This window comes from Leuciscus leuciscus (genome assembly GCF_965113295.1).
Source record: "Leuciscus leuciscus genome assembly, chromosome: 9".
Classification (NCBI taxonomy): domain Eukaryota; kingdom Metazoa; phylum Chordata; class Actinopteri; order Cypriniformes; family Leuciscidae; genus Leuciscus; species Leuciscus leuciscus.
The window spans coordinates 29,822,870-29,846,637 of NC_138733.1; the positions used below are offsets into that span (position 1 = coordinate 29,822,870).

At 40.3% G+C, this 23,768-nt stretch overlaps 1 protein-coding gene across 1 annotated transcript; it reads left to right on the forward strand.

Annotated features, from left to right (window-relative positions):
- Positions 1-731: 731 nt before the first annotated feature.
- LOC309506560 (sialic acid-binding Ig-like lectin 13) lies at positions 732-19,829 on the forward strand (the record flags this gene model as incomplete). Its single annotated transcript, XM_082180403.1, has 7 exons — positions 732-785; positions 887-1,180; positions 10,243-10,569; positions 10,676-10,806; positions 10,855-11,076; positions 18,903-18,962; positions 19,692-19,829. Exons 2-7 carry the CDS (start codon positions 901-903, stop codon positions 19,827-19,829), a joined length of 1,158 nt encoding a protein of 385 aa, XP_082036529.1. The 5' UTR covers positions 732-785; positions 887-900.
- Positions 19,830-23,768: the final 3,939 nt, after the last annotated feature.

A 23,768-nucleotide genomic window follows, 5' to 3' on the forward strand; every position in this document is an offset into this window, starting at 1 on the left:
AACTGTGTAAGACCCACATTTCCCCATCAGTTCAGGCCGTACCCCGCCCTGTCTGTATGATGAAATTCGCGTCCCATCGACGCTGCTATATGTGGAAGAGTGAGGCTGCACCCCTCCCTCTTCCCGGACTCCCTGTGAGTTCCCTGAGTGATTGTGCACTATATGTACCCCGGGTTTTCGCCCTTGGGTCTTTGGTGTCAGATCTCAGCATGCACGGCGTTTTACATTGGGTCCCCTAGCGTAAGATATCTTACGCAGTACGAGAGACCTCTCGTAAGAGAACGTACTCGTTACTAACGTAACCTCGGTTCTCTCTAGAAGAGGGAACGAGTACTGCGTATCTTGCCGTGCATGCACACGCTCTGGTTGCTTCGATGATGAAAAACCAGATAATAGCTGCCTGCGAGCGATATTTATAGGCCTAGACCACGCCCATTTCGGCGGGACGTGACGCAGCGGGCGCGAAGTGCCCTGATTGGGTCTGACGTCACGCCAGGCCTCGCTCGATAGGCTGCTGCAGTTGCCGCAGAGCAGCCAATAGGCGCGCGAGCTGTCTCGCCTATGTCTGCATTGCTGCTGCAACGCGTTTTGCATTATTACAAAATTAAGGATAATTTTTGGCTTCAATATCTCGCGGAAAAGGATTTTCCCCTAGCGTAAGATATCTTACGCAGTACTCGTTCCCTCTTCTAGAGAGAACCGAGGTTACGTTAGTAACCGAGTACGTTCTGTAACATATTATGGTGGCAAAACAGTGACAGCTACAAAAGACAAAAGTGCTAAATGTGAGTAAACACACATATAAACTGCTTTGTGTGTTATTAATGATAAGTTCTATTTAAATGTCACATTTGAACCTATATCAAGATCTCAATTTAAATTCCAGGTGTTCATGATAAAATGACGATTGAGCCTGTAGTGGCAGATGTCACAGAGGGCGTCGCAAAGAACTTCACTTGTTCCGTCTATCACTCCTGCCAGAGAGAGACTCCAACCATCACATGGAACTATGAGAACATGCAGGTCTCAACGGGGAGCAACACAGTATCTGGCTTAAATCGGGTCACCTATTCCACCATAACCTTTCTGGGTGCAAAAGACGACCATGGGAAGAAATTGATTTGCACTGCAACATTTTCTGGAGGAAACGCTGAAACCTCTGTTGCTTTACGTGTACAACGTGAGTAATTTATCAGCGTCATGTACTGTATGATGTATGTGATCTCTCCATGGCTCTTTATTATAGTGGTATCTTATCTTTTTTTATTTAATAAACTTGATAACTAAAGAAATTTCAAATTGTGCCTTGTTGTAAAGTTTGCACAAACAGTGCTTGATCTGAGTTGAATGGTTCACAGAATTATGTGTATACAGCAATGAGAATACACAGTTTTTTTAATCATAAGAAACAACATTTATTAGATAGTTCATGTCAGATTGTATTGCAGACTTGAAATATATTATTTAAATGTTAGTTTGTCAGGAAGGTTTTGAAATTTCTGTATTTCCTCATTTTAATAAATAGGGAGTTCTGTGAGAGAGGCTCTCCATGGGAGATTACAACCAGGAGGGACCTTCTGTCCCAGGCTCGGGGGACAAACTTTCACCCCCAACCAGAGATCCAGTTCATAGATTCTGGTGTGTTATTAATACCATCCTAAAGGCTAGGGCTCCCTCTACTAGACATCTGTATGCTCTTAAATGGTATCTTTTCTCATCATGCGTGAGCAATGCCATCTTGCCCAGTTGGTTCAGAACTGGAGTTTCTTCAAGATTATCTCTCAGCTGACTCCCACTACCCTTAAGGTTTATGTGGCTGTTATTTCATCTTGCCACAACCAAATTAAAGGGGTTTCAGTGGAGAAACATGTCCTGGTGTCCCGTTTCTTGTGTGGTGCTAGATGGCTGAGACCTGTCCGTAGACCATTGTATTGGACCACTGCATATATATTGTATTGAAAGGGTTGTTAAATGCTCACTTTGAGCACTTAGAGTCAGCCTCTGTGAAGCTTCTTACCCTCAAGGTGGCTTTGCTGATTGCTATTACCCCATTAAAATGGCTAGGAGACTTGCAAGCCTTGTCCGTCACATCCTCCTGCCTGGATTTTGCCCCTGGACTGGTCAAGGAGATACTGCACCCTAAGCCGGATAACGTCCCTAAGGTGCCTTCTTCATCATTTCATCCAAGTCATGTCCAGTCAGGGCTGTTAGGGTTTACGTCCACTGCTCAGGCCAGTGATATAAATCTGTTGTGTCTGCAGATTGATTGTGTAGTCACTAGATGGCAGTAGAGGAGAGGAGAAGGGAGGATAAAGAAAGAGTGAAGAAAATACAGTCTGGTGTCCCTGCTTGTGATTCTTGATTTTATAAGAAGACATACAAACATCACATTTGGCGACGAGGATGTCGATTACAGTTCCCTTACCGGCTCCATTTCTGCCATGCCCTGGTGAGCCTTCACTTACTTTTACCGTCTGGCTCAGAATGTTTGAAAATTACCTACTTGTAATCGATGCTACTGGTGACGCATGGCCGGAGGAAAGAAAGCGAGCCGTCCTGCTACATGCTTTGGGCACAGAAGGACAAAGACTGTTTTATACCTTACCAGACACTGGCAATACTTATACTACGGCTGTCGCTGCACTGAAAAGGTATTTCATTCCTGCGGTTAATGTCGTCGCCGAGAGACACAAATTTAGACAAAGGACACAGCGGACTGATGAAACTATTAATCAGTTCCTGGCAGCTTTACGGGAGCTTTCGATCACATGTGATTTCGGAGAAATGGAAGAACAAATGTTACGCGACCAGCTCGTGGAGCGAGCAGCTACTTCACGCGTTCGGGACAGACTTTTGCTTGAACCCGACCTCACACTGAATAAAGCTGTCTCAATAGCAGTACAAATGGAGACCGCATTAAAGAACTCTGAGATTCTTTCAGATACTTCACAAGTACGAGCCATACAGAGTCACCGGAATGTTAAACAAAGGGGCAGGAAGACAATATATTCCCCTTTGTCAGACCGGTCAGTTGCGAACGCGAGACAACGGCGTTCATGTTACCGTTGTGGTTCCAACAACCATCTGGCTAACAAACCTTCATGTCCGGCGATCAAAGCAGTATGCAATTCATGTGGAAAAATTGGGCACTTTGCCAAAGTTTGCCGATCAGCACAGAAACAGGTGCGTGAGATTGTGATACCAGAGCTCACTGTATTATACATGAATGATCCTAAGATGGTGACAGACAAAATTCTCTGTTCAGTGCAAATTAAAACTAATGATGGACATTGTCAACCAGTGGAGTTAATTGTGGACACAGGCTCATCAGTATCCATACTGCCCGAGTGCATTTATCGTAAACATTTTGCTTCATACACCCTCAATCCAGCAACAGTAAAATTTGTTTCTTATGCCAAAGAGACTATTCCAGTGTTGGGCTGTTTCTTTACAGATGTCTTCCATGATGGTAGTACAGCAGCGGGCACGTTCTACGTAGTGAAGTCCGGTTCACCTTTGCTGGGGATGGATCTGCTGAAAGCACTCCACTGCCGCATTGAAGGCGATACTGTGATTACAAAGGAGAATTCTGAAATACTGCCAGTGCACACTGTAGGATGTGCAAGTGGATTCATACACAAAGTGAAAGTGAAAGAAGGTTTCGTTCCTGTTCAGCAAAAATTGAGAAGACTGCCATTGTCAGTTAGGCAAGCAGTTTCAGATGAACTAAAACACCTGTTGGAGCATGACATAATTGAACGGGTGGATGCATCTCCATGGGTCTCCCCAATTGTAGTGACAAAGAAAAAAGGAGGTGGAATTCGCATGTGTATTGATTTAAGGGAGCCTAATAAGGCTATAGTTGTAGATAGCCAACCCTTGCCCCATATAGAGGAACTGTTGGCAGAACTGCGTGGGGCGATAGTGTTCTCAACTATAGACCTAGCCTCAGCATACCACCAGGTTCCATTGCACCCTGAAAGTCGGGATTTAACGGCATTTATTACCCAGGACGGGTTGTTCCGTTATAAACGCGTTCCGTATGGATTGGCTTCGGCCGCACCTGCTTTCCAGAAGATGATGATGGCTATACTGCACGGATTGTCAGGTGTTCAAGCCTACCTGGATGACCTAATTGTTTATGGAGACACAGAGGACATCCATGACACTCGCTTAAAAGCCGTACTTCACTGTCTGAACAAGGCAGGTCTGAAACTAAACATGCAGAAATGTAAATTTAAGATGCGAAGCTTGAAATTCTTGGGACACACGATTTCTAAAGACGGATTACATCCAGATCCTGATAATGTAGCAGCTGTCGTGCACGCACTTGCTCCCCATGACCCAGCCTCACTGCGCTCATTCCTGGGCCTTACGTCTTGGTATAGTAAATTTCTACCTGATTACGCAACAGTGGTTGAACCTCTGCGTGAAGTTCTGAGAACCTCCACTGACATGAACTTTCTCTGGACTGATAAGGCTGATCTAAGTTTTGCCACCCTGAAGTCACTCTTATCAAAGAGCCCCATTCTAGCTTTATTTGATCCCCGATTGCCAACTTACGTGAGCACTGATGCTTCTGATTACGGTGTGGGAGGAGTCCTTTCTCAGCTACACGCTGATGGTACTGAGCGCATAGTGGCATTTGCCTCCCGAACTCTTTCGTCAGCTGAAAGGAAGTACTCGACTGTGGAGAGGGAAGCATTGGCTTGCGTGTGGAGTATTGAAAAATGGAGGACGTATCTATGGGGTAGACATTTTATTCTGCGCACTGACCACCAAGCCCTTACAACACTCCTTACATCAAAAGGCACAGGAAGAGCTGGCATGCGAATTGCTAGGTGGTCAGCCCGTCTGTTTTGCTATTCCTATGATGTTGTATTCCGCCCTGGGAGATACAACACAACAGCAGACTGTCTCTCTCGACTCCCCTTACCTGAGACGAGTGACCCTACAGATGAACCAGAAATGGTCGCCACTTTTCTCACTTACTTGCTTTGTCAGCCTCTGAGTTCTCTTCTGCATCGGAGAGCTGCCTCCAGTTAACCAACTTCGTGCACAAATCCAGAACGGCTGGCCTAAAAACAAGAAGTCAGTGGAACAAGAACTAGAACCTTACTTTCACATCAGGCATGAGCTTTCTGTGGAGGGTCCGCTAATTATGCGGGGGACTCACTGCCTAGTAGTGCCATTGTCTCTGCGTACCAGACTTGTGAATTTAGCTCACGAAGAACACCAAGGCATTGTACGGACTAAGCAAAGACTCTGATTGCCTCATGTTTGACATGTCAGCTAAACGACAAAACGGCCAAGCCTGCACCTGCACCTCTCATACCTGTGGAACTACCTAACGGTCCATGGCAAAAGGTAGCCATCGATATTGTGGGACCATTTGAGTCTGCTACATGGGATTGCCGCTATGCCATAACACTGGTAGACTACTACAGTAAGTGGCCAGAAGTAGCTTTCGCATCACATGTGACAACAGATATCATAACCACCTTCCTGGACACCATCTTCAGTAGAGAAGGTAATCCACACTACTTAGTGTCTGATAATGGCCCACAACTAACATCTACGGCTTTTGCTGACTTTCTGAAGGAGCGTAACATTCAGCACATGTACTCCAGCATATATTATCCACAGGCCAACGGGGCAGTGGAGCGATTTAATAGAGTGTTGAAACAATGCATCCAATCTGCAATTCAAGAAAAGAGGCCCTGGAAGGTAGCTGTGACACAGTTCTTGCATAATTTTCGGGCAACGCCACATGCTACCACAGGGGCTACGCCTTTCGAACTCCTGCGTGGCCGCAAGATGCGTACAAAACTGGATATCCTTCCAGTCAGCACGGAAGTGAAGACATATCCAGAGATCAAACACACTGTGACTTATAAACAGCAGAAATGCAAAGACTATACTGACAAAAAGAGAGGAGCTAAGGTACCCACATTCAAGGAAAAAGACTGGGTGCGTATTAAGAAACCAGAGCATGTTTCCAAAGGCTCATCAAGGTACACAGCTCCTTGTTTGGTGAGAAAGAGAGTTGGTCCAAATACCTTCCTGTTGGAAGATGGGAAGAAATGGAATGTGTCTCGTCTCACTGGAGTTCCAAATGAGGTGTTGTTAAGCTTGGGAAAAACACCAGTAGGGAAAGGGAGTGTACAGCGTCATGCTCATGTAAATGAACAGCAAATGAGCCCCAGAAGGAGTGCGAGAGTTCTTAAACAACCAGCTTGGCTGAAGGACTTTGTGTTAGAGAAATAAATACAGGCAATGGGGCTGGAACAGTCATGATTCAAATTCAGTCAGTTAATGTTCTGAGTTGGTTACTGGGGTTAGTTTAAATGTTATTAAGATACTCCTTAAAGGAAGTGCTAGGAGTTAATACACCATTTGTTTTGCTAATATGGCTTGTTTTATATAGAGAGTTAAATGGTTATTAAGGCAATTCTTTAATTCTGTATTACTTACAGTATTGTGAATAGAGTATGGTATTATGTTGTAATGTTCCAAGACAGTACCCTAATCAAAATGCTTCAAAGAAAAGGGGAAATGTTGTGTCTGCAGATTGATTGTGTAGCCACTAGATGGCAGTAGATGAGAGGAGAAGGGAGGATAAAGAAAGAGTGAAGAAAATACAGTCTGGTGTCCCTGCTTGTGATTCTTGATTTTATAAGAAGACATACAAACATCACAAAATCTGATCAACTTTTTGTCTGCTTTTGGAGGGTGCAACCGGGGTTCCGCTGTTTCCACACAGACCATATCTCACTGGGTTTCGGATGTGGTCACTTTGGCGTATAAGGTACAAGGGGTCGCTTCGCCTCTTGGAGTTAAGGCCCATACTACCCGAATTATTCCTGCTTCTAAGGCGCTATCAAGAGTTGTGTATTTACGCAACGTTTGTGCTGCGGCAGGATGGTCCCCCCTGCACACATTCATCAGGTCTTATTGTGTGAATGTGGAGTCAACCCCAGGGTCTCTTAGATCCTCTCGGGGTGACTCCTTCCTGTACTCTCAGTATGGCGGCGTGGGTATTGACGTTTCCATTGCGTCAACACCATGACATGTGTCTCGTTCCCATTCTCAGAGAACCAGGTAATATACATAATCCAGAGACGTATTTTTTTATCCTTTCAGCGTACATCGGTTTAGCACTTGTGATTGTGGTGTATTGTGGGATTGAAAGAGTACACACAATAATATCCACTATGGTTTACACTACTATAGACTACTACTATAGACACCACTACAAATGTCTGTCCAAGGCAAGGCAAGGCAAGTTTATTTATATAGCACATTTCATACACAATGGCAATTCAAAGTGCTTTACATAGAAGAAATTAAAATAATAAAAAGAAATAAGAATAATTAAAACAGTTTAGAAAAATAAAAAATAAAATACAGTACAAACAGTCGGACGAACATTGGCACAGTGCTCATTCAGTAAATGCATAGTTAAACAGATGTGTTTTGAGTCTGGATTTGAATGTGACTACAGTAGGAGCACATCTGATCTCCTCTGGAAGCTGGTTCCAGCTGCGGCTGGCATAATAGCTAAAAGCAGACTCACCATGCTTAGAGTGAACCCTTGGTATTTCTAGCTGATATGATCCTAATGATCTGAGTGATCTGTTGGGTTTATATTCAGTGAGCATATCTGCAATGTATTGAGGTCCTAGGCCATTGAATGATTTATATACCAGTAATAATACTTTAAAATCAATCCTAAGTTTAACTGGGAGCCAGTGTAAAGACCTGAGGACTGGTGTGATATGTTCATATTTTCTGGTTCTGCTCAGAATCCTGGCGGCAGCGTTCTGTATGAGCTGCAACTGTCTTATGGTCTTTTTGGGAAGGCCAGTGAGGAGTCCATTACAATAATCCACCCTGCTGGTGATGAAAGCATGCACAAGTTTCTCTAAGTCTTGTCTGGAAACAAAGCATCTAATTCTTGCAATATTTTTCAGATGATAGTATGCTGATTTAGTTATTGCTTTGACATGACTACTGAAACTAAGCTCTGACTCTAGTGTCACACCAAGATTCCTGACTTGATTTTTGGTTGTTTGACCCCTAGAGTGAAGGTATGCGTTCACCTTGAGAACTTCATCTTTGTTTCCAAACGCAATGACTTCAGTTTTGTCTTTGTTTAACTGAAGAAAGTTTTGACACATCCAACTGTTGACTTCATCAATGCATTGGCACAGGGAGTCAATGGGGCTGTAATCGTTGGGCGATAGGGCTAAGTAGAGCTGTGTGTCGTCTGCATAGCTGTGGTAAGAGATTTGGTTCTTTCTCATTATTTGGCTCATTGGGAGCATATACAGGTTAAGCAGGAGTGGCGCAAGAATTGAGCCTTGAGGGACTCCGCATGTCATGGATGTCCACTCAGACTTATGGTCTCCTATACTCACATAATAACCTCTCCCATCTAAGTATGACCTGAACCATTTTAAGACTATCCCAGAAAGCCCCACCCAGTTTTCCAGCCTGTCCAGAAGTATGTTGTGATCGACAGTGTCAAATGCAGCACTGAGGTCGAGTAGTACCAGCACTGATAATTTGCCTGAGTCAGTATTTAAGCGAATATCGTTTATTATCTTTATGAGCGCTGTCTCTGTGCTGTGATGCGGTCGGAAACCAGATTGAAAATTGTCAAAGTATCCATTCGAGCATAAGAATTTGTTCAGCTGATTGAAGACAACTTTTTCAATGATCTTACCTATGAAAGGAAGATTTGAGATTGGTCTATAGTTGCTTAATATGGTCTTATCCAGATTGCTCTTTTTCAGGAGGGGCTTGACAACTGCAGTTTTTAGGGAGTTTGGAAAACTCCCAGAGAGAAGTGAAGCATTTACCACTTCTAGAAGATCTGCTTCTAAACTGTTTAACACACTTTTGAAAAACGATGTGGGAAGTGTGTCAAGAGCGCAGGTTGATGTTTTAAGGTGCTGTACGGTTTCTTCCAAAATGTTGCCATCAATTTCTTTGAAATCAGACATAGTAACTACTTTCTCAGGTGGTTTGATCTGTCTGACCCCAGCGCAAGTCAAGGATGTGCTGATCACCTTTCTGATATTATTGATTTTGTCAGAGAAGAAAGAAGCAAACTCACTGCACTTGCTGTCTGGGAGCATTTCACTGGGAATCTGGCTTGGGGGGTTTGTCAGTCTCTCTACAGTAGCAAAAAGAGTGCGTGTGTTGTTTAAATTACTGTTTATAATATTTGAGAAGAAAGTCTGTCTAGCTTTGCCTAGTTCCATATTGAAAGCATGAAGGCTGTCTTTGTAGATGTTATAATGGACTACAAGTTTTGTCTTCCGCCACATGCGCTCTGCTTTTCTGCATTGTCTTTTCATATTTTGCACTGCTGTCAAGTCCACTCAAATAGTGTGGTATTTAAGGGTATAGTGTTGGGGTCGTGTTGTATTTGTCCTGCCCTTCCTCCACTGTGATTGGATGGCTGGGTAAAAAGTGACAGTGATGAGCGCTGTGCTTTACCCAAAGTTGAAAATTGTTCAACTCTTGGTGCCCAGTGGAGAATTCAGTGACCCACAGAATTAAATTACCCTAGAAGGTGCTGTAGTGATGGTAGGGTTAGGATTGGGATTAGGAGCAGGTGGGATTAGCTCAAATACAGTGCCTACTAAAGTTACTCATTCCAGTGGGTCACAGAATTTGGCACAACGGCAGAAAAAAACGGCAAGCGTTCAGTGTGAAATGGGGGATGTGCGCAACAAACTTTTGTATTCTGTCAAACAGATTGCATCATTGTTTTACTCCAGATACCTTCAAAGTGAGCAAATATGAGCATAATGCAGATTGATAGCTAAAAAAAATTATCTTCTTCTCAATAACATTTAAATATTTAGGTTAGCTGATTACCTTAAAAGTCTATTGATATCGCTCTCAATTAGTACTGCTGTTAACACTTTTTCCAGTAAGGAGATGCTATGAGACCAGTTGTCCTGTTTGTTCATGAGTCGTTCGGCATAAAGCCTATAGACGCTCAGCACCATGTCACACTGCTGGCATTTTTAAATATGCGGCGCTCCCATTTAAAACAATTGAAAAAATATGCTGGCTTTGGTGGACTCACGACCTTACGCTACTCTCATATTTATACTTTTGTTCTGCGCTCATAATTATTAATAAACAATAATACTTTCAGTTCTGTAATATCGATTAATCCCATTAATTAACTCATTAATTACATGGGATCATATGTCATTTTAGACCAAAATCAGGCGGACGTGATGCTCAGGATCACAGTGTTGACTCGTTCCTGTGTGGTAATACCGTGCAGTTTAAAGATGGAAAAGGAATTTGTCACCGGCCTCCAGTTTCTTTGGGTCACCAAAAAAGATGGCTACACTAATAAGGGCAACATCTTAGACAACTTCAAAGGCCGCACAAGGCTCCTGGGAAACCCGGATGAACAGAACTGTACTGTGGAGATGGATGATGTGCAAACTAATGACAATGGGCCATTCTGCTTCAGAGCAGAAAAAGAAAACGAGAAATACAGTTTCAACAACAGCTGTGTGTTCATTATAATGCAGGGTGAGGATTTGTACTTATACTTGTGAAAAGTTGCATTTACACCAAGTGTAATTCATTCATCACCTCCCAGAACTAATATAACATATTTGTGTTTCTTGTTAAAAAGCATCTCCCAACAATCCTGTGATGTCATCCCTCCCTGAAGACATCGATCCCGGGACACGCGTCACCATCAAATGCTCAGTCAACCACACATGCTCCTCTCACCCTCCCAAAATCAGCTGGAGCGTCCCAACAGTGCTCAAGAAACTATCAGTTTCTTGAAACTGTCAGTTTCAAGAACAGCGCCAAGAAACTATCAGCCACAATCACATGGGTGAAGGTGTCTGGGAAACAATGTCAGCTGTGACCTTCATTCCAACTGGATATGAAGAGAAAGTTGAAATTATCTGCAGTGCCAACTTTTGGGGTGGTAAAACACAGAATAATACTGCCTTCCTGAGTGTTAACCCTTTTGCACGTAAGTTTAAAATTTTCTATCTGAGCCCTCAGCATGAGTTTTTTAAGGTGACCATTATTTTAGAACGTATCATCTTCTTATTTCCATGGCGATGCATCATGCTTGTCACGTGACACACCACAGCCACAACAGTGCTGTATGACAGATGTATTGCTTTTATTTTACTTAGATTTTTTATTCAAAATAATCACAAACTTGTTAACTATATCATGAACTATATCATCTGATATTCCGAATATAATAAATATATGTAAGTGAAATATGTGTTTTGTTGCTTAAAAACCTTTATAATGATCATGTTAGTTGATCTACAGTATAATGCACGACGGGCGCCGCCATGTTAGTTTGCACCACAATTAAAGGGATAGTTCACCCAAAAATGAAAATTAGCCCATGATTTACTCACCCTGAAGCCATCCTAGGTGTATATGACATTTTTCTTTCATACGAATACAATCGGAATTATATAAAAAAATATCCTGGCTCTTCCAAAATTGATAATGGGAGTGAATGGCTGTTTGACTTTGGAAGTGCATTAAAGCACATCTATTCATGATTAAAGTGCTTGACACGGATCTGCAGGGGTTAATAAAGGTCTTCTGAAGTGAAGCGAAGCGTTCGTGTAAGAAAAATATCCATATTTAAAACTTTATCGACTAAAATAACTAGCTTCCGGCAGACGGCCGTACGCATCAATTTACGCCAAAAGAGTAACCCTTGAACATGACGCACAACGTAATCGATACTGACCGGCGACAGCCTATGACGTCACTACTAGTGCTACCCAGAAGTATTTAGTGGGGCGCCTAAAGAACATGTCATCCTCTTTTTGTAGCTTCAACCTGAAAACAAAAGGTAATCATGGCTTGTGAAAAGGGTCTCGAGGGCATGCTCGAGGGATTCAGAGGGAGTTCGCCGAGGAGTTTGAGAGAGTTATTTATCTACAGAGTTTATCTACATCAGCGAGCAAACTATGCTGATGTTGAGGGGATGCGCGAACACGGGTATGTGTCAATGCATCAAGTGACGAGGTTCGCAAACTATCTCACGGCTCGTGAGGCATCGACACTAAGTGCTCTGGCTCTGCCTTTTAAACAAATTTTTTTTAATGGCAGGGCATACGCGATGGCGGGTCTGGCTGGTGATGCCTTGCACACAATGGCTGTGTTACAAGCATACCACACTGATCTGCTGAAAGATTTGGACCAAGGTTGGGGTCTTTCCCCGGACACAGTGAATGCACTACAGATTAGATCTCTGGGCCAGCAAACAAATAGCCGCCGTGATCGGGCGAACTCGATTGCGGTGATGGTGGCCAGAGAGAGGCATCTGTGGTTGAACTGGATGACAATGGGGAGAAAGAAAGCTTTTCTTCTCTATGCACCAGTGTTGCCTTCTGAACTTTTCGGCACTTCCGTCGAGATGGTGATGGGAAAGTTCAGAGAGGCGAGGGCGCACTTCTTGCATCAGCCCTGAGGCTGGACCTGTGATGAGTGATTTCTTCAATTTAGAACCCTTCTGTAGGTCTGGCGTCGTTTGGTAGTAAGTGCGCTCTTTCAAGCTTTTTATGGTGATAGGCCTCCATTTTGTGAATATCGTTTAGGCCATCGCTCTACAGGCAGCAGGTTGAGCTCTGTAGGTCTCCTCCCTTTAAGAGAGTTTTTTAGTAAGGTTAAACAGTAGAACTCGGTTCCCTGTTAGACAGTATTAAGGGGTGTGTTAGGTAGGGTTTTTAGAGAATAAAAATAGGGCCCTGAAGTTTCCTATGCTATCCTAGGCTATGCATACCCTTACCATAGGCCTCCTCTGATTTAGAGTCGTCAGGCTTATATAGTGGGTAGTGCCAGTCTGTGGTAGTGGACAGGTTGGCCTTATTATATGAAAAATTTCTAGTCATGCCACCTTCATCCGACCATCAAACAGACATTTCTGCGTGAGATGGCTTCCTCCCTATCTGGAGTTTTTCTACTGAGGCCACCGCTCTGTCAAGCTCCAGATAGAACCACTAAATCATGGGTTGGCCCTCGTCGGGCCACCTTGATAGCCACCTTATACTAGAGCAGTAGTTATCCTCTCACTTTAGAGAGTCATTTTGAGATTATAGCTCTGAACATCAGACATGTAATATTCGTGTGTCGGCCCTCATGGGGCCGCCTCGATATCTGGCTTAGGCTTAGTATCTAGGATTGTTTGGTGGCGGTCTGCTAAGCATTCTCGCCTCAAGCTTCTCAGTATCTGACCCTTATGAAAGAGAAGTATACTTCAAGTTCATTTTATGAAGTATACTTAAGTAATGTTCAAATATATTTTTAAGTATACATTATGAAGTAAGTATACTAATGTCAATATCTACTAGTAGTAAACTTGTAAGTGTAAGTACTATTTTAATACCGCTTGGGACTAAATTGGCCCACTTTTAGTATATAAAAGTATATGTTTAAGTGTACTATAAGTGTAACAGTAGTAAACTTTAAGTGCACAACTAGTTTAGTAGTTCTATAATACAAGGTTTTTTTTAAGTGAACTTAACATTATACTTATAGTTTACTATTTATATATAATTTTTGCACTTGCAGTAGGCCTATACTACTATGTTCAAATGTTATTTTTTTATACTTGAAAAATACCTTTAACTGTACTTTAATTTTAAAAACATTTTATTAGCTTCATGCATCCTTTTTTATCAACACTTGAATGTTGGTAAGTTTCATAAAGAAAGGCAACATTTTAAACGGAAAAGATGAGAAAATCTCATTTTTGTCAAAGACTACGCCTTGATCAGATTCAGAAACGTGATCAAAACACAGATGAAGTAGATCGAGCCCAACACCCCCACAGCTTCACAGTCGTTTTCTCTTCATGGGTTACGCTTCATTTCATTTGGAAACATAACATTAACATTAATTGATTATACAAGCTGTTTAATGTTTAATGATCACGTTATTTTTCATTTGAGTGAGCAATCTTCTATCACTTGTTTCAGCTTCTTCTTCGCCTGTGTTTTGATCTGGATATTCTGTACTAGAAGATGTGTCATAGCGCCCCCTTACCGTATAACAGTGAAAACATGGATAGCTGGAAAATTCAGTCAATGGTGGGAAAAAGTAGAATTAGAGTACATTCCTATGTACACTACCAGTGGACTAGCCTACACAAAAATTCAGATACGCAGTATTAGAAACATATCTGTTATATATCAATATTTTCAAACAATGTAAGTTTCTTAAGAATGTGTATGAAAAACTATGTAAAATAAGTATATTTAATAGGCTACTCGATCAAAAGAGTTAACACAACTACAAGCCAAGTATACTTTGAATACTTAATTATACTTTTAAGTATATCTCGATCAAAAGATTGAGTACAAGTACAGGCCAAATATTTTTGGACTTTTCTCTCAGTATAAGTCAAGTACACTTAAGTGTACTTAAGTACATAAAAAGTAGACTGAAAGTATACTTTCTTATTTTTAGTTTAAAAGAAGTATACTAATAGAACACTTGAATAAACTTATTTTTCGTTAGGGAATTATTATCGCTGTGTACAAGATCAGGTTCAGTTCCATGCTTATTTTATTTATCTCTATAAGCTATTCCACCAGAAAGCTTGTTACTATATAAACTTGAACATGTTAGTTTATAAGACAGTGTGTAATTTTATGTTTTAAAAAAGTATTTAATAAGCTTCTCAATCAAAATAGTAAACACAAGTACAATCCAAGAATACTTAGAATACTTAATTCTCGATCAACAAGTATAGGCCAAATATACTTACACTTTTCTGTCAGTATAAGTCAAGTATACTTAAGTGGAATTTGAAGTATATTTCTGATAAGTACATAAAGTGTATTTCTGAGAAGTACATAAACTAAAAGTATACTTTCTTATTTTTAGTTTAAAAGAAGTATACTAATAGAACACTTGAATAAACTTCTTTTTCATAAGGGGAGTGTAGGTTCCATAGACCATCAGGAGATTGTATTCCTGTAAATCTAGTTTTTCCATGTAATGGTCTCCTCTTACTACAAGATTCTTCTGGACAAGGCCCGCCTTTTGCATTAGGTAAAAATGCTAGTAATGTAACAGGGTAGATAGCAGCATAGGTAGCAGGCTACCTTCAAAAAGCCTCCCATGCAGATATCTAATGGGCATTGTCAGGTCTTTCTCTCTAGAGAGTAAGAAGCAGTGTGCTCAGGCCTCCACCCTTTACAGCATCGAGTGTAGTAGCTGGCAGCAAGGCCTTAAGTTGAAAAAGATTTTTCTTCTGAGCCCCTTGAATAAAAGAATTCAAGTCATAAGGTTGAATGCCGTTGGCCACTTACTGAGGCCTCCATTCCCTTGGGTTTAGTAGAGAATATAAATATGTCTTGTAAAATACAAGATAATAGGCCGCGACCCTGATACATCCTTCAGGGTCATGCTGATTGTGCTCCCCTTGTTAGGGTCATTAATTAGAGTACTTTGCTACCCATAGCTCGTTGTTTATCACCTTTCAGCACCCAGGCTCTGCCATTTCTGACGTTTCTGTCACAAGCCATAATTGGCATGCACTCCCCTCAGCATGGTGGGATTGTACATCGTTCCCCATAGCGTCATCGACGCAGTGCGAGTTCCCTTTCGAAAGGGAACGTCTAGGTTACGACTGCAACCTCTGTTTCCTGAGAACAGGGAAGGAGACACTGCGTCGCTAGCCATGCCTCGGGGATGCCTGCTGAACAGTCCCTTTAGACGATAAGTGGATGACATGTTCTCTAGGCGCCCCTCTTATACTTCCGGGTCACACTAGTAGTGACGTCATAGGCTGTCACTGGTCAATATCGATTGTCGTGATTGGATAAGCTTTTCAGACTCCGGTTCATGTGGAGGGCGTTCCCCATAGCGTCATCAGGGAACAGAGGTTACAGTCGTAACCTAGACGTTTTCAAATTATAATACAAAGGATTATTATTGCTGCTTCCATAGACATCAGTGTGTATTTTACACATTTTTAATATGTACTCTTTGCACTTATGTGTATTTAAATGTCTGAAACCTTAAATAAACATTGTGGTTGAAAACACTGAAGAGTTGCGATATGTGACAAGTGCTGAGTCCGTCTCTGGATCAGCTTCAACCAACGCGCAAAATCACATTTGAATTTAGCAGTTGATCACGTGATACACTAATTCTAATCAAACCGGTGTGACTGTACGTGTCAAAGGAGTATAAACTGATACAGTAACAGCCAAAGGGCCCTATCTTGCACCCAGCGAAATTGACTTTGTACACCGACGCATGTATCATTCCTATTTTGCACCCGCGCACAGCAGACTTTTCCCTCCACAGACACACGTCGGTAGACTAGCAAATGAACTTGCGCTCGCGGGGGCGGTTCAGCGCAAAGAGGAGGTGTGTTCCGGCGCAAACGTTCCCTCATGCTATTTTGCAGGTTTAGAAAACAATTGCGCCACTGACCGAAAAAAACTAGTTTAAAGTCAGTGGCGCGTTGCGCATGTTATTCATATGCTATTTTAAAAGCGCATACTTGGCCATAATCAATGTAGCGTGTGCACACTTTGATTCTCTCATCTACACAGAAGCAGCAGTTTTCATTTTTGCAAATCATACATTATTACGATAGATAGATAGATAGATAGATAGATAGATAGATAGATAGATAGATAGATAGATAGATAGATAGATAGATAGATAGATAGATAGATAGATAGATAGATAGATAGATAGATAATTATAAAAGCATACAGCTTACACATTTACCCAAATTAAACCGAAGTTAATTTGGGTGTGTTTCTCCATCCCCAACGTCACTTCTCTGTGTTTTACGGCCCTGACGAGAACGTCGGTCTCCTCGGCTATGAACCCCTCCTGGCGCGCGTCTGGCAAATCCGCCGTTATAATAGGAATCCGCTTTAGAACAAGCGCGCCTGCTCTTAAAGGGAATGTGAGATGACGCCGTGATTGGTTTATTTCACGTTACGCCCAAACCACACCTATGAATAATGAAGCTACTTCAGACCAACCCCTTTTAGATTTGCGCCGGGCGCAAGAGTCATTTATCCCGCCGGGAAAAAAGCAACAGCACCCAAGACCCGCCCACAAAGTTACTTGCGCTTTGCGCTTGACACTTGCATTTTAGATCGTTAAAATAGGGCCCAAAATTTTTTGGATGATCTTTGATTGTATATGTAAATGAGTTTGTCTTGTGCCTGTTAGACTGTTTAATCCATTTTGTAGTACGGATGATCAAATAGAAACTTCATGCACTTCATTAATCCTTTTACAAACAGGTGTTCAAAGGATCAAATTGAAGACTTTCGGGCTTTATGCTATTGCTCCATCACTTGTGTTCATCCTCATTTGCATACTGGCTGGAGTATATAAAAGGCGTCAGGTTTGTATGTTTTTTGTTTGTTTGTTTGTTTGTTTGTTTGTTTGTTTGTTTGTTTTTACTTTTACTCATCCTTCAGAAAATCTGTATTTAAATTTGAGGTCTCTCTCTCAAACCGACTAGTGCGCTGCAGAACGCTGCCGCCAGGATTCTGAGCAGAACCAGAAAATATGAACATATCACACCAGTCCTCAGGTCTTTACACTGGCTCCCAGTTAGATTTAGGATTGATTTCAAAGTATTATTACTGGTATATAAATCATTCAATGGCCTAGGACCTCAATACATTGCAGATATGCTCACTGAATATAAACCCAACAGATCACTCAGATCATTAGGATCATATCAGCTAGAAATACCAAGGGTTCACTCTAAGCATGGTGAGTCTGCTTTTAGCTATTATGCCAGCCACAGCTGGAACCAGCTTCCAGAGGAGATCAGATGTGCTCCTACAGTGGTCACATTCAAATCCAGACTCAAAACACTCCTGTTTAGCTATGCATTTACTGAATGAGCACTGTGCCGCTGTTCGTCCGACTGTTTGTACTGTACTGTATTTTACTCTATTTTTCTAAACTGTTTTAATTATTCTTATTTCTTTTAATTATTTTAATTTCTCCTATGTCAGCAGGGCATTTAGCCCGAAACTGTAAATGCCCACTCAGAAGGTGATAATGTGAAAGTGATTAATGTGGTTTTGAAAGTAGAACAGTATTTAAATGACGATATTAAAGTTTTCGTCTGAGAAAGAATGTGAACGCAGTGCTAAAGTGCTAAAGAAAGTGAAAAGAACGTGTGAGTAAATGAGGGAGAAAAGAAAGTTAAAGGAAAGTTGATAGATGGAAGTCGTAAGAAGATTGAAGGTTAAAAGAAGGTTGAAAGATTTAAGTCTTAAGGGAATCCTTTGAAAGAAAGATCTATAATAAATATTCTTTTTTATTTTTTAAAAGTACTGTATTTTATTTTATTTTTCTAAACTGTTTTAATTATTCTTATTTCTTTTCATTATTTTAATTTCTTCTATGTAAAGCACTTTGAATTGCCATTGTGTATGAAATGTGCTATATAAATAAACTTGCCTTGCCTTGCCTTGCCTAGTGCCACCAAGATGTCAAAATCGCATGGTTTCTGCTGAATTTTCTCTCTTTTCGACTTAGAGCGTTTATCGGATCATACCCAAATTTGGTTAAGATAATCTTGAGATTAGGGGGGATGGGTCCACCTCAGTTTGAAACGGTTTAAATCGCGTTCTGGGGTGAGAAGTGCCAGTACGCAAGAAAAAAATTTGGTATGCTACAGATTAAAATATAGAAATGCTGTCACTGCACCACACTGTCGACACATTTGACAAATGTTTTACAGCTGTTTTTGCTCACTGAACAAAGAAAGTATTCTAAAATAAAATAAAAATATCTTCATAAACTTCATAGCCTCACACATTCTTGCTTCTACACATCACTCACTGATGAAACTTCTCTTTTCACAGGCCAAAAAACACATGTACAGTGTCTCAAACACACAAACCTCATACATCATCTCCAAAGAGGTACAGTGCATTTGTGTCTTTCAAGGTTTAAACCCATTACACAGCATAATGTTACTATTAAAAATAATACTCAGTCTATTAGCAGGTTGTCATATTAAAAGTTCCTGTGCCACTTCAATATCCCTTTAACCTAAAAGTTGCCATGATACATGGAGATATACTGTATATATCTTCTTTTTTTTTTCTCTCTCCGTGCTAAGAGAGTATATTATTTACTTCTACCATCACTTTATTAAACTGTGGTAACATATTATTTATTATTATTTAAATGCTGCCCATATGTTATTGACTGACCTCTGTGTCCCTGTTTATATATATATATATATATATATACATATATATATATATATATATATATATATATATATATATATTATATATTACATTAAGGGTTATGATTATGAGGCCAATTACACCAACATGGACAAACTCAACGTGTATGGAAATGTCTGATGATAATATACAAAACAAGGTTCAACACAGTGTTTTTTTTAAATGCTCAAAATATGCTCAGCTGATTGTATACTTTCAGAAATATAATCACTCTCTGTTTATGAGTCTGTGGTGTATTGTTTTATCAATGCTTTCCAACATGTTTATGTGAGAACATAACTGTTACGTTCCACATGTGTTTTTGAATTTTGAATGTTTTCTCTTTTCCTCTTGTGCCTTTGTTTCTGTTTGTTTCTATACGTTATTCTTAGGTTGTGATCATTGGCTGTCCATCAGATACGTGACATCACAACGTCACACATCAGAACTGACGTTCCACCAATCCGCTGGCGTTCCGCCGGTTTAAAAGGCCCATTGACAAGGAGTGTGGAGATCAGCGGCAGATCTCAGTCCACACCCGTGCCTTCGAGCTGAACTGTCTATCGAACCATGATCATGTTATTGTTCATGTTTATGCGGTGGTTTCGAAAGTAACACGCCTTCGGGTTTGTTGGTTGTTGTTGCTGCTAATGTATTAGTACTGCACTGTTCTGAAAGAATGCACTGTTTTAGCGCTAGATCACTCAAAACTCGTATTAAGTGCAGGGGTGTGCGTGTGACTGATCCCTGGGTTAAACGTGGTGTGTTGTAGGTAATAACCACTTAGCATTTAGACTTGATTTCTGTTTGTGTTTCCTGATTTTGTTTTCTACTGACTGTGTGCCTCTAATCCATCTTCAAAAACAACGGTAGATAGCATTGTTTTTGTTAGTTGGAGAGTGATCGCCATCGACTTTTCGATTTTAGAGTAGTTCATTAAGGCGTCATATGCGCTGAAGGTTTCGGGTTTGTTTCTGCATTTTTCTTTTGGTATGTAGTTTAAGAGGTTTGGGTTAAATAGTTATGGGAGTTATGTTTTGATTATTTCATTGATTTGGCGACACTTTTGTTTTCTTGGTTCTCTAAGTATTCGTCTTTCTTTCACATTTATAATGTGTTATGTAACGTCATTTGCATCTCTTCAATTAAAACGTCTTCAACGCTAATTCTTGTCGTCTTGGTTGTTTCTGCTACTCGCACACATGGCAACAGTTGTATCTCACATAAATGTTGCACAATCATCCCGTTGACATCTTTAAGCATGTAACAATAACCATAAATAAATGATATAGCTATTAAGTGGCAGTCATCAGGGTCCAAGCATTAATGACTGTGAATGATTTGTGATCCAGATGAAATGAATGTTATGATTGGCATTATGGAAATGTGATAGTGTGTAATGCTAGTGTAATAGTTGCTTGTGGGTGTTCTCTGGGCTTTAATCCAAAGATAACTTTAGGAATATATAAGTAAAACCCTCGGACATGGACGAGTTCTTCTTTAGCCTCTTTCTCTTTATTGACTTTTTCTCTCCTTCCCTTTAATTTTTCAATTTCTTCTTTCTACCCCCGTCATAATAAAAGTCCTCACAACAACATCCACTTTAACAGAATAGATGCTGCTGAATTAACATTCAAACATCGCACTGGATCCTTCACTGGAAACCGAAAGTGATTCACTCTCGCTAAAAGTTTACTTTTTGAATTCTTGCACTGGGAACAATTAGTCAAAGGAAATTAGAAATAGGAAACAAAAGTCGACTCCATTAAGACTAAAAGTTGCTAAGAAGTATTCCCTACTAAAGCAAGGCAGTATTTGACTCTGGTCAAGCGTATCCAATAGCAGACAGGTCTGAGTGACCTTTGACAGCAATATGCCCAGTGCATTATGGGCAGGCTTGGGAGGGTTACTTTAAAAATGTATTCCGTTACAGTTACAAATTACTTCATAAAAAAAGTATTCAGTAACGTAATCCAAGTACTATAATATGAAAGTAATGTAACTGATTACTTTTGGATTACTTCAAGGTCACGTATATAAATAAAGTCAAGCAAGAAGAAATATTATAAAAAAATTTTTTATTATTTATAAAAAATTTGGTCCAGTGTACAATATTTGCAAAATATACACACATATGCCTGAATATATATTTATGTAAAGGGCTATACAGACATCTAGTGGCTAATGTATGGTATTACAGATTATTTTGTTTTATTTTTTACTAATTTTTAACTAAAAAATAAAAACACAACATTTAACATTTTTACACAATCTACATATTAGTTTATTTTAAAATAGGCCTACATGTTGACTAAAGCCGTGATCTTTCTTAATTTGCCTGACTGAACTTGGGGCGTTGGCAGTGGGAGTTCCCCTACGTTACCTAGACAGCGAACATCCCGTTACGCGAGAAAAGAATAAGAAAGGACATTTTGGGTACTAAAAAAGCTACTCTCCTAATTTCTACAAAACAGCAGCGGAACTTCCGTGAATTAAAAGCGATTTTACCCGCAGGCAGCATCGTTTCTACTAGCAGCAGTGATTCAATCTGCGTCTGAGGAGATTGTAGAAAGCTGTTATTTGCACATGCACCAGCGCGTGGCACACGTGAGTCATTACTGGCAACAGAACCAGGAACCACTGTATAATCAAGCAGCGCTTAATATAGTGTTATTATGCCAAAATACTTATTTATTTAGTTTTAAATGAAACCATTGTAATCCTGAAAGTATTCCCCCTTTTTTCAAAATGTAACTATAATCTGATTACTACGTTTTTTGACGTAACTGTAACGGATTACAGTTACTGGATATTTGTATCCTGATTACATAACGCCGTTACATGTATTCCGTTACTCCCCAACCCTGATTATGGGTGTTGAAGTTTTCTACCTATTTGTCAAAATAATGTTTCTGTTTTCTCTAGTCAGGTTTAGCACAGATATAATTTTTCCACTCCCTTTTACTGTCTAGGTAGCCAAGTTTTATTGAAAGGCCATTTTGCCAGCAGTGAAGTGCCCCTAATAAGGTCTTCGTTTCCTGTTTACAAATCTGGTCTTTGGGGTCTATATAACCCCAACAATTGATAGAGAAATTATACAAAAAATATACAGTTTTAATTATACAAATAATATATGTTTTTTTTTTGTTTTTTTACTTCTCATCTATTCATTAATGCTGTGTTTTGGGAGATATGAAGTACTTTTATACCTATTTACCACACAATTCCTCAACTACACCATAAGCTTGCATATGAAATATTATTTTTTTATGAAAAAATCACTTAAATGATGATCTAAATTTAAATCTAAATTGTTTCTGGATATTGATCTAGGTGTTATGTGTAGAAGTACGCCATCTACTGGTTAGAGATAAACCTAAATTCTTTGCAGTTTAAAGTCCAACTGAAATCAAAATGGACCGTATTTACTTTGTTAGCGCATATTACTAGTCTTGTGGTGAACAATTAATCCGTGCAAGTTAAAACACACAAACAAATATTTTGGCTTCGTAATCTTTAATCAAAATCTGAAAATGCCCCTCCCCTCTGCATTGGAGGACCTTCCCTGATGACGTAGGTTTGAGGACTTGGGTTGGGAAACGCTTAACCACTCCCCTCAAATCGTTAGTCTGTAATGAGCGAGAGATGGAGAGGAGGAGCGCTAGAGTAAAACCCTGCCCTCTGTTCAATATTCCTTTTCACTGGGAAATACGTCACAGCACTGGAGAAAAGTCGTTTGCAACTTCCGGTTCACGCGGACTTTAAGAAAGAAATAGTTTTGACCAGCAGAGGCAATAGAGAGCCATTCATTTTACTGCATGTGGCCAACTGCTTGTATTACAACTTTTGAAATACAATTTGTGAATTTATACATAAGAAAGGACATTTAAAATAATTATTTTTTTAAATAGTAGAATTTTTGTAGTTTTGATGCATTTTGAAATGTCTGTTTTTACAAAATGCCACAGAAATTTGACAGAAAAATGCCACCTAAATGCCACATAAGACACACCTAAAGGACAAGACTTTGAGTCAGATTTTAGTTGCATATTGTTGATTTTAATGAACAAAGTGTAAAAATAAATAATTAACTTTAGAATGCAAAAGAAATGAAAAAAATAATATGTAAACAAAAGCAATATGAGTGAACATCTAATAACAATAACATTTTTATGAGTGTGCATGTGCATGCATTAGGTCTCACTCACACGTGTTCTGCATGTGTGAGGCTGATTTCATTAGCCAAATTGGATACAAATTCTCTCTGTGACAGTCACACCTGTGTGTGTCTGTGTGTGTGTCTGTGTGTGTGTGAGAGAGAGAGAGAGTGTGCATATGTCTGTGCGTGTGTGTGTGTGTGTGTGTGTGTGTGTGTGTGTGTGTGTGTGTGTGTGTGTGTGTGTGTATGTGTGTGTGTGTGTGTGTGTGTGTGTGTGTGTGTGTGTGTGTGTGTGTGTGTGTGTGTGCGTGCGTGCCTGCGTGCGTGTGTGTGTG